This window comes from Xenopus laevis, chromosome 3L (genome assembly GCF_017654675.1).
Source record: "Xenopus laevis strain J_2021 chromosome 3L, Xenopus_laevis_v10.1, whole genome shotgun sequence".
NCBI lineage: Eukaryota > Metazoa > Chordata > Amphibia > Anura > Pipidae > Xenopus > Xenopus laevis.
In genome coordinates this window covers 107710699-107725907 of record NC_054375.1, presented here as the reverse complement: position 1 = coordinate 107725907, position 15209 = coordinate 107710699, and the positions used below count along the sequence as shown (strand labels likewise).

At 38.8% G+C, this 15209-nt stretch overlaps 1 protein-coding gene across 3 annotated transcripts in view; it reads left to right on the top strand.

The window, feature by feature from the left end:
• tmod3.L (tropomodulin 3 L homeolog) overlaps positions 1-15209 on the top strand; it is a 40667-nt gene that overhangs the window by 3199 nt on the left and 22259 nt on the right. Inside the window, exons 2-3 of one of the 3 annotated variants that reach the window (XM_018250550.2) lie at positions 9599-9771; positions 11976-12132. In XM_018250550.2, the coding sequence (XP_018106039.1) occupies positions 9652-9771; positions 11976-12132 (277 nt within the window). In that variant the 5' untranslated portion in view covers positions 9599-9651. 3 annotated transcript variants of the gene reach the window in all.

Sequence of the window (15209 nt, the reverse complement as noted above, 5' to 3'; positions counted from 1 at the left end):
TGTACCATTACCCATACAGATCCTTTTGGCAATGGAGGGGTTACTTAACATTGTGCTCGCCTCCTGCTGACTGGTGTTTTTTAAGAGGCTGTGGGACACAATGAGGAATTCCTTAGCGTTTATTTACTACAGATCTTAATTACTAAGTGACCTCATCCTGCTGCTCTGGAATGTTTTGGCTTTTTCTGTAAAATCAATGGGGCCCCCCCCCCCCCGATAAAGATTTCCATTTGTAGCTTTTGGTGCAAGCTGTATCATTTAATGAGATATACTAAGTAGCAGTGAGCAGGATATCAGAGGAACAACTAGACAGAATCTAATTAGAAGCAGGGCCTTCCAACTTCTCTTTACTTTGTGTCATTTTAGGCAGGCTGAAGCAGCTTGATGCAATAAAGTGATTATACAAAACAATTTGATTTACTAGTGCATTACATACAAGTTAGAGTTTAATTTGTCTCTTATTCAACACATCCGTCAGGAATATGTGACAAAGAAATAACCATCCAAAAAGTGTTATGTTTGCTCAGGTAATTGTCATAATTCTGACACCCAGCTATAAATTCTGCTTGTCATTCACAAGTCAGTTATGTATGAAATCTTTTCATCCCTTTACAGGGTTGTTTACCTTCCAAACACTTTTTTCAGTTCAGTTGTTTTCAGATTGTTCACTAGCAATAAAGACTTTTTTCAATTGCTTTCCATGTTTTGTTTTGGTTCGTTTTTCCAGAATTTAAGTTGACATTTCCTGTCTGGTGTTTCATTCTGGAAACTCAGTGATCCAGGTGCAGATGCTGAACTGTTACAATTTGCTACATTAGTTGATAAATTTCTCAGCAGCATCTGGTATCAATTATAACAGCTGCCTTGTATCAACTATAGTTTACCCCCTCCCAGAGCTTCTCTCTCTCACTCTCTCTCTCTCTCTCTCTCTCTCTCTCTCTCTCTCTCTCTCTCTCTCTCTCTCGCCTCAATAATATAATATCTATATTCATATCTGTAACATAGTCTGTATCTATCAATACCGTGAGTAGCAATTGTTTTATGGGTGTGCCTGTAAATTGCCATAGTCATGCCTAATGAAAGTTCATGTTAAAACATCCTAACTTATCGTATTTCTATGCACTTGACATCTCGGTTTCTAGTTCCATTAATCCCTGAGTTAACCTGCACTGCTGCATCATATCATTCATTCTGAGATAACACACTATAATCATCATTGTTCCAGAATGCCTTAAGCTTTCATGCCTGTGAGGAGCTGGAAATCTGTTACCTTAAACTAAGGGGCAAATTACTTACCTCCAAATTTGCGCCAGCGTTGGCAGTCGCCGCACTTTACCAGACGAAGTTTCGCCAGGGCGCCGCTAATTCACTTATATCTGAAGTTGCGCTAGCATTAATTCGTCAAGCAAAGCAAAGTTACGCTAGCGATGCCTAATTTGCATACAGCGCCAAGTTAAAGTACAATGGACGTATATGTAGCCGCAAATACATTACACTACACAAGCCTGGGAAAGCTTTATAAAATAAAATAGAGTTGTTATTTTGCCCTATACATGTGCCCACTGTATAGTTTAGGTGCCATATGTTAGGATATGTAGGGGGGAAGGAGGATACCCCCAAAAAAATTTACGATCTTTTTGAGCCTATCACCCATAAAAAAGTAAAAGACGCCAGCGTTTTTTGGGACTTAGAGAAAAGTTCAATTTTTTTTTGAAGCAAGCCCTATCTACTCTATTGCACTTCGCCTGGTCTGAGGTGGTGAAGGCAAGTCTGGCGCAAGAGGTAACGCTCAGTAAAATGCGCAAGTTAGAGAATTAGCGTAGTTACGTCCCTTCGACATATCGCAACTTCGCCTGGAGTAGGTCCACTTCGCTAGCGAATTTACGCCAGTACCGTTAACAAAAATGACTAAATGACTTCACGTTGGCGAATTTGCGCTACCGTTAGCTGCTTCGCACTTTAGTGAATTTGCCCCTTGGAGTGCTGTAGGAATTCACTTAACAGATTTACTACCTTTTATAAAGGGGTAGTTCACCTTTAAGTTAACTTTTAGTATATCATAGAACCAATTATGTAATATATAAGTGATTATTTCTTCTGCCTTCAGAAGATATACTAGTATAGCTTGCAGTTTGAACCTTATCTCCGACTGGTGGCACACAACTTTCTTGCTTTTCAAAGCCCAACCTCCAGAAAGAGCATGGATGTGCAGTCCAGTGGATTTGAGATGATGTTGGGGGTACAACTAGTAACATGGGGCTCAAAAGGGAACTTGCCATAGTAGGGACAGGTGTATGGGATTTGTCAAAGCTTGTGTAGAGAGACGATAAAACATTGGAAGCATAATTTCTGTGTAATAAGCACAATTCCAAAGGAAAACATGAAGATTTGGTGACCATTTAAATGCTGCTCTTGTAGGGATGCATTTGCTACTAGAATTTATTGGGATATAAAGACTCTCTGAGGAGGTGTGGGAACACATAAAAGCCAGGGCTGCAGGCTTTTTACAGATGTTGCAGCTGTAAGGGAAATGCTTCTATCCAGAATTATCTTTAGCACATATTTTTAGTCTTCCCTTTCTGTTCCTTGTATACTGACATGGTGCTGAATTTTCTAACCTGCCTGATTCTAGAACCAACCAACATTCACAGTACATGGATATAGGTGGGACTGTCATAAGCGTACAAATAATTGGTATATGTATGACAATATTTATTTATACAAAATAATATAAAAAAATGCACTTATGAAAAAATGAGAAAAGTCCAACCAATGAGGAACATAACATTGGACTTTTGTACAATGTACTAAAAGGCAAGGCAAAGATTTTTTAAGTCTTTGTCGGTTTGAAGATATGCATATATAACTGTGCACCACAAATTATATGGTACATTTTCTGGCCTTTGAGTGCAGATACTCTTCTGATTGTTTTTGTATGTGTCGTTATCGCAGTTGTTAATGATCATTTTTGAAGGGAAGAGGTTCTACAGGCCATAGTGTTGTCAGGCAGGTTGTTCCAGGACTGGGGTTCCATTTCTGGAATGTGAAGATTGCTGCTGTCCAGTTTATATGCACGGGTGTGTGTATTTACTGTGTAAAGATTTTTACAAATGTGTAACCATAAAGATAAACTTGTGTAGAATGTGACATTGTCGCTGCTTTTATACTTGCTGTTTTCTGTAAAATTGTTCATGCTGATTTCAATGGAGTCAGAGTGGGGAACATGTTTTAAAAACAACTTATTTTGGTGTCTGCATTCTTTGCATTGTTTTGCATGGTTTTACTAGAGTACAATTCAAATTGCACCTTTTTAAATTGGCTCCATAGTGTACAAGTGGCTAAGGGAATGTAGTTTTGTAATTGTGCTTTTAGAAGCTGTAAAAAAGAAACAGAATCAATATGGCAGGTGCAACTGGGAAAGTATGCAGATGGGCCTTCTACTGATCAATTAGTTAACTGGTATAAAATCAAAATGTTGTATGGCTTTTATTGTTATCCAAAATAATACCACTTACATGAGAAGCCCAAACATATTTAGCTTGGCAGACAATCTTAATTTTAAGTGTCTAGCTACTGGAGGACACTGTTTCATTAGAGCATTTTGTACAAGGGGTTTCTTCTGATTAGCCATGACTGCTTCCACTCATATGGATAACCTGTGTTAGTGAAAGTCCTCAGAACTAGAAAGTAAGGGGCACATTCACTATGGGTCGAAAATCGAGGGTTAATTAACCCTCAATATTTGACCATCGAAATGAAATCCTCGATCGATCGAACGAATTTCGAAGTCGAAGGATTTACCGAAATTCGTTCGATCGAACATTCGAAGGAAAAATCATTCGATCTAACAATGAAATCCTTCGAATCGAACAATTGGAAGGATTTTAATCCATCGATCGAACGATTTTCCTTTGATCACAAATTGCTAGGAAAGCCTATGGGGACCTTCCCCATAGGCTAACATTGGTGCTCGGTAGGTTTTAGGTGGCGAAGTAGGTAGTCAAAGTTTTTTTTAAAGAGACAGTACTTCGACTATCGAATGGTCGAATAGTCAAACGATTTTTAGTTCGAATCGTTCGATTCGAAGGTCGAAGTAGCCAATTCGATGGTCAAAGTAGCCAAAAGAAAACTTCGAAATTCAAAGTATTTTTCATTCTAATCCTTCACTCGAGCTAAGTAAATGTGCCCCTAAGTGTAGACCTTACCTATACATGTGGCATGTTTAATTGACTCCAATCAACTTGAATTTGCATAATCACCAGAATTGATAGCTTACTAAATAGGAAATGTGCAAGTGTATGAGACCTGCTGTCATTTTACTAGTTATGGTCATATTTTTACCATAGCCCTCAGAACGTAAACCACTAGCCATGGATCATTTGTCATTCATACAACTATCGATAAATAAGCACTCATTTTGGTAAGCTTGCCATTAAAGAGAGAGGAAAAGAATGTGCTGGAAACTTTTGACATAATATTCGGGAACCAGATGACAAAATTCTCAGGAGAAAGGCAAGGACAAATTTCTTTTATCGTGTGGGCGGAGGGGGGGGTGTTAGCAGAATGCTCTAAGCGCTGAATTCCACAGTAGAACATAGTATAACTATTGCTTTTATAAAATGGGGAAAAAGCTCTGTTTAGTTTAAATAGCTTTTAGTTATGATAAGTGATATGAAACCTTTGCAGTGTAGCAGTGATACCCAACACTACTTGCACTATATAACGGACCCATTAATTTATATGATCTACATTTAAAGGAATACAGAATACATTAAAACCCCTAATTTTGTAGGCAATAATAAATACTATATGGTGCTGGCTTCACTTTGGGCTGAAAATGTTATCTTTAAAAAATGGCTCCTTTTTGGAGCTTCCTACAGCTCTGCTACAGTTCCTGTTAATGTTTCAAATGAGGGGTGGGCGTGTCCTAATGGTCCCTGCCAGAAACACAGTAGGAGGGGGATAGCCAGTCACAGCCCTGCAGTCACATAAGCGAACACATGTTTCAGCTCCCTATCAAATCAGCTTGGCTGCTGATTGGTTCCTATCCTACAGTGAGTGTGCTGAGTGCTGTCATCTACCCTGCACAGCCTGGGAGGCAGGATGACCTTGAACAGATGGATAGGACTAGTGGGGATTTTGCAGAAATTCTCAATAAATCAGCTCCAAACACACCTTTTCTTAGCCCATCCTTTCTATATTTAGAGGAGTACAATACACTGTTACTTTGTTGTATTTTACATATGTCCCCTTAAAGTGGACCTGTCACCCAGAAACAAAATTCTGTATTATAAAAGTCATTTTCAAATTAAACATGAAATCCAATTTCTATTTTTTATTTAAGCATTCATAGCTGTTGTAAGCTCATTTAAAAACCTCAGATGTCAATCAAATATTGTCTGCCACTCCTCTATGCCATGGGCATAGAGGCGAGGCCGACAATTAATTTCACTTTCCATTCAGCACTTCCTAGATGTCACTGCTCTCCACACATTCCCCGTTCTCTTTACCATTTAATTGTGTAGCCAGGGCATTGGAATGGACATCGGGTCCCCTATTCTGGTGCACAAACAAGATTCTGAGATGATGCAAGGCTTTCCTTAATAACAGTGTGCACAAAATGGCTGCTGCCTCGTTGCTATAATTTTGAAATCCCAGACTGAAGGAAACATGATTCAAATAATTTATATAGTGCAATTAAAGTTAATTTTCCTTGACTAATGTGATAAAATAGGATTTTGAATAATTTTTTTGGGTGATGGGTCCCTTTAAAGGCCAGATTATATTTTAGTATGATGGCATGCAAAGGTGTGTGTGGAGGTGATGGGCAAACCAATAATAATCCTTTAGAAAGCCAAATTCTTGATAAAGGGCCTTTAGAAAGCCAAATTCTTGATAAAGGGCCACAAACACACCCACAGTGCTAATAACATATGAACTGGAGTCTAACATTGACTGGAGGAAGTGTGGAAAAGTAGGTGATGCAAACACTGAATCAGAGAGCACACCCTGATCTCAACAGTTGCCCTGACATGAATGCTTTCCCAGCATGTTCCGGCAAGCACCTCTCCCTAACATTGTTTCATGCCTGGCTTTATCACAGGATCCATTGTCTAATGTTAAGATGACTTGTTTAGAGAGTGATCAGATGCTGTGTTTATACATGTACCGTCTGTCTGTCTCTCTCTCTCTCTCTCTCTCTCTCTCTCTCTTCATTTATGGGAATTTACTTGACTGGTTACTGACTGAGCTGTCATTCCTTCTTTATCGTTTATTATAGCGCACTTTTATATATTTTAAGGCTGTTTTTGCTCTTTCCCATTACTGAAAGTCTGCAGTTTGCTTATAGATAAAAACATTTCTGTTTTTTGATCTTCCACAAACTCAAGCAGTATGACCTCAAACCAAACATTTATCACTGAGTTTTCCTGAGAAGTGCAGCCTTTTGTATCCCTCGGTGAATGCCAAGACTGCAAACCTTGATCTCACATCTTCCAACATCTGGCGGCTTCCATGCTACTTTCTAACCAATTTTGGCTTTGGCACAAACATGGGCTACATAATATCACAAGAAATTACTGTGTTTGATTCACTTATGTTTTACTGTTATCTGCTACATAACTTTCTGCTGTGCTTTGGCTAATGGCGTGCTCTGACAGAAATAAACCAGACATCTTGAATGACAGACCACATTCATTCCTAGGACCTAGGCTTTCTTAAAAAGGCCTTGGTCCCTCCTGGGAAATATTCCCCAGGTTTTGGCTCCAGCACCCTTCTTTGTTCGATTCAGGAAGGGAATAATTTGCTTGATGTTGACAATTGATGGGAGATTTTGCATTGTTCTAGTATGGAAAAGTTAAAAAATATATGAAATTAGCTTGGCTCTTGTAAGGCAGAAAATGTTGGTTATACACAAAATAAAACATTGTTGTTTTACTTCTTTTTTTTTTTTTTTTTTTTTTTGAACTCACATTTCTATCAGTCTATCAGTCTATCAGTGTGGCTAACACAGTCACTGTCCCAGCAGTAGCAGGGGCTGTACCTTAATTTTCTTTTGAGATCATTGTGCTTTGTCTTCCACGTAAGACCAAATCTTTCCATCTCTGACCATTTTGCTTGAACTTTTCCTGAAGAATAGAGTTCATTTGCTGCCTATAACCTGACCACCCCTTACAGAAATGTTTGCCCTTCTTTCTCCTTCATTTTACACACATTAGGTAAGCCTCTTTCAAAAAGCTTTTTCTGGAATAACGTCGCCTAAAACAAAAAGAACTGTAGAATAATATGGTTCTGTCTGTGTTGAAAAGGCAGCTCTTATCTATAACACAATAGAAACCAAGCAAATGTATATGTTTCCATTGGAGCCTGAAGCACAAATCCCTTTTTAACCATGTGATTCATGATTTCACTGTACAATATTTTGCAGTCATAAAAAGAGTTTAGCAAGAGAAGGTTACAAACAGTAATGGGCTTCCCTGGCTTATATGCACTGATGAAAATTCCTTTGGCCTCTTCTTACCTTTTTCATCTATCATTTTTTCAAAAAAAACATTGTGCATGTTAAATCCTTCACAAGGATATTTAGCCTGATGCCACACAGGGCTGATTCTCGATCTGAGGAGAATAGCGGGCCAGAGAATCATCCCGTATATTAGACTCAGCCTTCTTCCTTGCTTGCACCTAGAACCACTGTGTCGGCTTGGGTGCAGGCACCCACATGCTGAAATCTGCCACGTGTACCTGTATCCAGCCGACGCAAGGAAGAAAGCTGATGCCAGCATAGAGGCTCATTCTCGTCCTGTGTATTTCCGCAGGGTGGAACTCTTTAGAGATTTACTTTACATCTAAAAGGGGTGGTTCACCGTTATGTGAACTTTCAGTATGTTATAGAACTACTAATTCTAAGCAACTTTTCATTTGGCTTTCATTTTTTTTTTTAAAGCTTTTGAATGATTTGCCTTCTGAGTCTTTCCAGCTTTCAAATGGGGGTCATTGGCCCCATCTAAAAACAAATGCTTTTTAAGGCTATAGAGTTATTCAAATTAATGTTATTGTTACCATTTATTACTCATGCATGCCCTCTCCTATACATATTCCAGTCTCTCTTTCAATTCAGTGCATGGTTTCTAGGTTAATTTGCACCCTAGCAACCAGATTACTGAAACTGCAAACTGGAGAGCTGCTGAAAAAAAACCTACAAAAACCATGAATAATTAAAAATGCTAACCAATTGCAAATTGTCTCAGAATATTTCTTTCTTTCTCTTACCTTTTCAGCTGTAGAAAGCACAGATCATCCGTGCAGATATAAGTTACAGTTGTGATCAATCAGCTAATTAAGTAAAGAGGGGACATGCTCAATGCTGATTAGGATGTTACACCCAGGCAGAAGTTTTAGACCCTTGCTTTTGTTCTAGGTGACAAGGCTTCCTAAAGCAGTTTATGCTGGTGAACATAGATTATTTTGTATCTTGCTTGCTCTGGCCGCCATTATTTTGTCTTTGGACACAATGTCTCTGGACAGCAAAAGCATGGTGTTAAAAAAAAAAATGCCTGGCCTGTTTCCTGCTGATAAGGTCTAAGAAAGGCTTTGTGCATATAAAGGTTTGCTGGATTTTGTTATCCCTTGGATGTGTGTTGAGGGTTTCAAATATAATGCTGCATATAAGAACTGGGGCCAAAAATACAGTAAGATTCCATGATCTGTCGTGAAATCCTCAGGATTCTGGTTTTGGGGATAAGGCCCCTTTCCATAACATGGAAAACCATGCAATAAAGCTAATGGATTCATGATCACTTAGTTAACTTCAAGGTTAAGGCACTGTCCTGTTGTGAATGGGAATTGGCATTCCTTTATTTCAGAGATTTGTGTGTAACAGGTTTGCAGATAATATAACCTATACCTCTAGTTGCCTTGTCTTAGATAATATGAGTATTTCAGTTAATACTTTAGCCTAACCATAATGGGACTATGGAAATATATTTATAAAAAGAACAGGAAACATTAGTGTTTATGCTTTTAGATATTGCTACTTATATATGCAGCACTGTACATTAGTACAGTATATTAGTCCTAATCGTGAAACAGGATATAAAACAGATTTTTTAAAAAATTTTGAATGACGATGACACAGGTTCTTTATGGGCTTTTATATATTTTAATTGCTGGGTAGCAATTGGAAACATTTGGAGAGTAAAGCTCCCCATAGACGCGACGATTCTTCTTGCCGAACGACCGATTTTAGGAAAGCCCGACCAATCCTTCGAAATTATCGTGCGGTTAGTGGTATTCGAACGATTGTACATCTTACGATTTTTCGGCCGACATCTGTCGGGAAATTGATCGGCCAGGTTAAAAAATCTTATTCGGTCCCAGTGCAATCTATCTATGTTTGCAGGGCCAAGCAGGCAGCTCCCCTTTGTTTTCCTGGCAAATTGGTCTTTTTAGTTGATGGTAAATTCATACGATCGTACGATCGTTCTGAGAAGATCGTGGTCTCACGATCAGCATCTGATCTTTTAAAAATCTCAACATCTATGGCCAGCTTTAGTGCTTATATATTCCTTAATCTCACAGAATTCTTCCTTTTTTTTTTCAGAGGAACAAAGAATAGCTAAATATTGGAAGGAGCCCACTGGAATCTGCAGAACCATGAGCCTTCAAATTAATCAAGACAAGTACAGGGACCTTGATGAAGATGAACTGCTTCGGAACCTGTCTGAAGCTGATTTACAACAACTAGAAACTGTTCTAGAAGATTTGGATCCTGATGTGAGTATAACACATAGGGTATTGTACTCTCCAGAATCTATATAGGGATCTTTATATTCATTATGTTCCTGCTTAATTCATCCATTCAAAAAAACATATTTTGCATGCAACAAATGGAAGTGAACTTATCTAAGGTAGATGTCAAGAACCAGACTCCAGCCCTTTTGATGTGTCCAGGAAATTTCTAAAAAAATCAGTTACTAATGAAACCATATTGGTAAACAAACCATGTAATTAGAATAGTTGGATGCATTTTTTCCCTTTTATGAGCAATGTAGGGATGTTTTCCAATGTCCTTCAAAGTCCTTCCCTACACAAGACATTGGCTTCATTTGGAGACCAGAATAACCACATAATGAGTTCATTATTAAACAGGACCCTGTTACTGTAAAGCAATACTACCCCATGTAGTAATAATTTATCAGGGGATGTATTTTGCAATCTCTCTGTGCACAATAGCAGCTGCTTATCAGGGGACTGCCCCTGCCAGATGTCTCTGTAGCCATGGTTTAAACTCATGTTCTTATACTGTCAATACTGTCTCATACTGTTCTATCTCCTGTGGTGTAATGAAATCTGTCTTCCAAGAAGTCTGAGGGAGAACTTAAAAAGTCATTGGCGGAACCTAAGCAGGGTGATTTTGCAGTAAAAAGTCAAACAGATGTCTTTTCAAAATTGTAAAGTGTCCCCTGGAGACTGTAAATGTGTGCAGTATACACATGTTTATTTTTTAAGAAATGTCCTTTAACTATGTCATTTCCATTAACTATTTGAATATACACTGTCATTTAAAATAGGTTTTGTATTCACTTTTCTGTTCTTAATGAATGAGTGCCACCAAGTGGCTCTTTGAAGGTGAAGTAAAGTCTAAAATAGAATGAGGCTAGAAATGCTGTATTTTGTATACTAAATCTAAACATGAACTTACTGCACCACAAGCCTAATCAAACAAATTATTTATGCTTTTCAAAGTTGACCACAGGGGGTCACCATCTTGTAACTTTGTTAAACATCTTTGCAAGACCAAGACTGTGCACATGTTCAGTGTGGTCTGGGCTGCTTAGGGATCATCATTATCAAAACAGCACAAGTCAAATAATAGCTGCCAGACGCCGATACAGCAAAACTGATTAATAATCAGAATATGCATACTGCACTGGGTCCTGTGTTGTCATGTAATGTAAGTTTTTTTTTTTTTTTTTTTTTATAGTTTTTGTATTGTTTAATACAAACGTTCTCCAACTCTGCAGAACCAGTGGCTGCAGCAAAATAATCATCCAAATAGAATCCCAGTTTATCTGTTTAAATCTGGCTCCATGATCTTTGTCCCTGCAGCTGGAGTTGGAAACGGTAAAGAGGATGTAAAGGCAAACATTACATCCAATACAAAGCTCTACACAGTCTCCGACTGCTCTACAGGGAAGCAAACAAAGCTGTTTGAGTTCTGCATGGCTGGGAAGTAAGGCAGGGCTCCCCCTGCTGTTCATAAGTATGATTGTTTCCCTGCAGAGCAGTTAGAGACCGTCTGACAATTCCTATCCACAGCAGTAAATGACGGAAGAATCTCATTGCATACAGTCAGGTTTATTATAAAAACAGTACACATTTTTTTAATTAAAGTTTATTGGAGATAGGTGTCGTTTTCATTAAAGAAAGTAAAAATGGAATTTTATTTTTTTGCCTTTACATGCCCTTTAAAGCTTTAGTTATTTGTTACTCAGAGTCTTTCCAGATTTTTACTAGTTTCAGCTCCAGGAAGACAGGAAGATTACATTCATATGTAAATGCATTTGCAGATACTTTAGTTCAAATCTAGTATAATATTGGTATACATAAGAATGTATCCAAATTGTCAGGCAGGTCCCTCCAGTCTTTGCTGGGCCTACATATGGGGGTTGGTCTCAAAGTCTGGGACTGTCTGCCTCCATTGTTTGTATTTGTGCTTAGTCAAGTCATAACTATGCTAAGTTGCTTTTACAGCTTTTAGGTTATTTATTATTCATGTTCCCCAATGTAATCCATTAAATAAAAACTAAAAATCATTATGCCTGTCAGTGTACCTCTGTTGTCTGCAAAATTAACTGCTTTGTCCTGCATTTACTTTTGACTTTATTATTATTTATTATTATTCTATTTTAAAATAGAATTTGTATAGTATATGGACTTGATTAATCTTACATATGATATGTTTTCTTATCTGATAGAATGCACTGCTGCCAGCAGGTTTTCGACAGAAAGACCAGACCAGTAAGGTGCCCACCGGATCTTTTGACAGAGATCGTCTGCTGGAATTCTTGGAGAAGGATGCACTCTCTCAGAAAGACAGGGAGGACTATGTGCCATTTACTGGAGAGAAAAAAGGTAACCTTGCTAGTCATTTAGTTATTATTGGCAAAGTGTGACACACCCCCAGTATGGCTATTATATTTTGTAGATACAATTGCTTCCAAATATACCTTAAATAGTTGGGAAACCTGAAAAGAATTTCTTTGTTGAATCCACCTTATTTGCTTTGCCTCTTCCTAGAGCCATGGTTTTGTTTGCATCCAATGCCTACTGAGACATGCATATTATGGCAGACTGCAGTACCTATTTACTGTGGTGTATTGGTCTCAGGAAAATCTTGTTCCCTCAATTCGTCAGGAAGGATGATGTGTTTTGCTCATATATATTGAAAATGCGAATCTCTCAGAAATCCCACTGGGTCCTCAATACTCTAGGGTTCTCCAGCAGTTACGCTGTGTCTGTTTGCTCTGGTTTTACAACCCTGGCTTCTTAAAGCCCAGTGGCAAATAACTCACTGCACTATTTCATAGATCTTATCTCTGGTTTATAGTTGTCCACATGTAAAAGTCTGTAACTGCTATTCTGTCAGGCTGCCAATTTATCAACTGCCAGTTTAGGATGATTTGTAGTCATTGTAATAAAAATTTCTTGTAAACAAATAATTATTATTATTATTATAATGATACATATAATGACACATATGTTAATGTCAGGTGTTTTGGTACCTTTTAAGATGCTCTATAGTTGCTGCCAAATCTACAGAATCTGCATATATGCCAGATATGGCTGCCACCTGAAAGTACTCTTCACCCAATTCAACCTACATGCGCCTGAGGTGCTTGATGGAGTGCTGCATTTCTAGTACAGGTATGGGATTTGTTATCAGGCAACCCATTATCCAGAAAGTTCCGAATTACGGAAGGGCCGTCTCCCATAGACTCCATTTTATCCAAATAGTCCAAATTTTCAAAAAGGATTTTCTTTCTCTCTGTAATAATAAAACAGTACCTTGTACTTGATCAAAATTAAGATATAATTGCCCCTTGCTGCCAAAATTGATCAATGCTGACCAAGTAGGCTTCATACTAGGTCGCCAGGCAGGGGACAACACTAGACGAGTGGTTAACTTACTTGACATTTTGGACTTGCAAGAAAAAAACAAGCACTGTTACTAAGTTTAGACGCGGAGAAGGCGTTTGATCGCCTTGATTGGACATACCTTTTCGCCCTTCTCCAACACCTTAATTTAACCGCCCCTTTCTCCAGGCCCTGCAGGCCCTCTATAGCAATCCCTGACCTATCTGAAACTACCAGGCCGTCCTAAAGCCTCAATCAAGATCTCAAACGGTACCTGGCAGGGGTGCCCTCTTTCGCCTCTTCTCTATGCATTAAGCATAGAACCACTAGCCGCTCACATACGCAACCATAGGGACATTAAAGGGGTAGAGGTAGGTCCTACCCAACACAAAATCGCTCTCTTCGTAGACGATGTGCTCTTAACGATAACCAACCCACAAGTCTCCCTCCCCTCTCTACACAAATTACTAGATACTTATAGCACTCTCTCTGGCTATAAAATCAATGTAACTAAGACTGAAGCACTTCCTTTATTTATCCCTACTCCATCCTTGGAAGCACTACAGGCCAAATTTAAGTACAATTGGAGGAGGGACTATATCACTTACTTAGGAATAAAGATCACACCTAAATATGGAGACCTTTTCAGATACAATTTCCCACCTTTGATTCAGGAGACTAAATCTAAACTTCAGAAATGGACAGACTATTCCATATCCTGGATGGGCAGAATTGCCTCTCTAAAAATGTCTATCCTCCCGAAATACCTCTATCTCTTTGAAACTTTGCCTATCTCTCTCCCCTTGACAGTACTGAAGGAGATTCAGACACTATTCCATGTCTTTATTTGGGGGGAAAAGAGACTTAGGATAAATAGGAAAACCTTAACAACCCCGATACAAATGGGAGGTATGGGGGCACCACAGCTTCAACACTATGAAGCCGCCCAACTCCGTCAGGTTTTGGCATGGTCACGATGGTCCTCCAATATTATATGGGCAAACATTGAAACACACCAGTTTCAACCCTACCATCCTAATGCCTGGATCTGGTCCAACTTGGGAAAGGCTAAACCTAAAGTGCAGATGCTTAAAGGAATAGTTCAGTGTGAAAAGAAAAACTGGATAAATACATAGGCTGTGCAAAATAAAAAATGTTTCTAATATAGTTAGTTAGGCAAAAATTTAATATATAAAGACTGGAGTGAACAGATGTCTAATAAAACAGCCAGAATCCAACTTCCTACTTTTCAGCTCTATAACTCTGAGCTAGTCAGCGACTTGAAGGGGGGCCACATGGTACATTTCTGTTCAGTGAGTTTGTAATTGATCCTCAGCATTCAGCTCAGATTCAAAAGCAACAGAAATGACCCATGTGGCCCCCCTCAAGTCTCTGATTGGTTACTGCCTGGTAACCAGGGTAACCAGTCAGTGTAAACCAAGAGAGCTGAAAAGCAGGAAGTAGTGATCTGACTGACATGTTATACATCAAATCACTCCAGCCTTTATACATTACATTTTTGGCTAACTAACTATATTAGAAACTTTTTTTTTTTTTGCACAGCCTATTTACCCAGTTTTTATTTTTACACTGAACAATTCCTTTAAAGGAGAAGGAAAGCTATGGAGACATTTTATTGCCAATAGATTAGCTGCAATAGTGCAAGCTAGAATGCTACATTTATTCTGTAGAATGTTTTACCATACCTGGGTAAAAAGCTCTAGAAACTCTCTGTTTGTTTAGGATAGGAGCTGCAGTATTAACTTGGTGTGACATCACTTCCTGCCTGAGTCTCTCCCTCCTCTGGGCTCAGATTACAGTAGAGAAGGGAGGGGCAGGGGGAAGAGGAGCAAACTGAGCATGCTCTTGCCCAGGGCAATGAGGTTTAAGCTGAAGGCAGGAAGTCTGATACAGAAGCCCATGTGTACACAATAGAAGGAAAGAAATGCAGTGTTTCTTTTGACAGGGGACTCCGAGCAGCACTACATTGGGGGTTTACTGGTATATTTAGATGGATATTTCTGATGAGGCTTACTTAGTTTTAACCTTTCCTTCTCCTTTAAGGCCACAGAGCA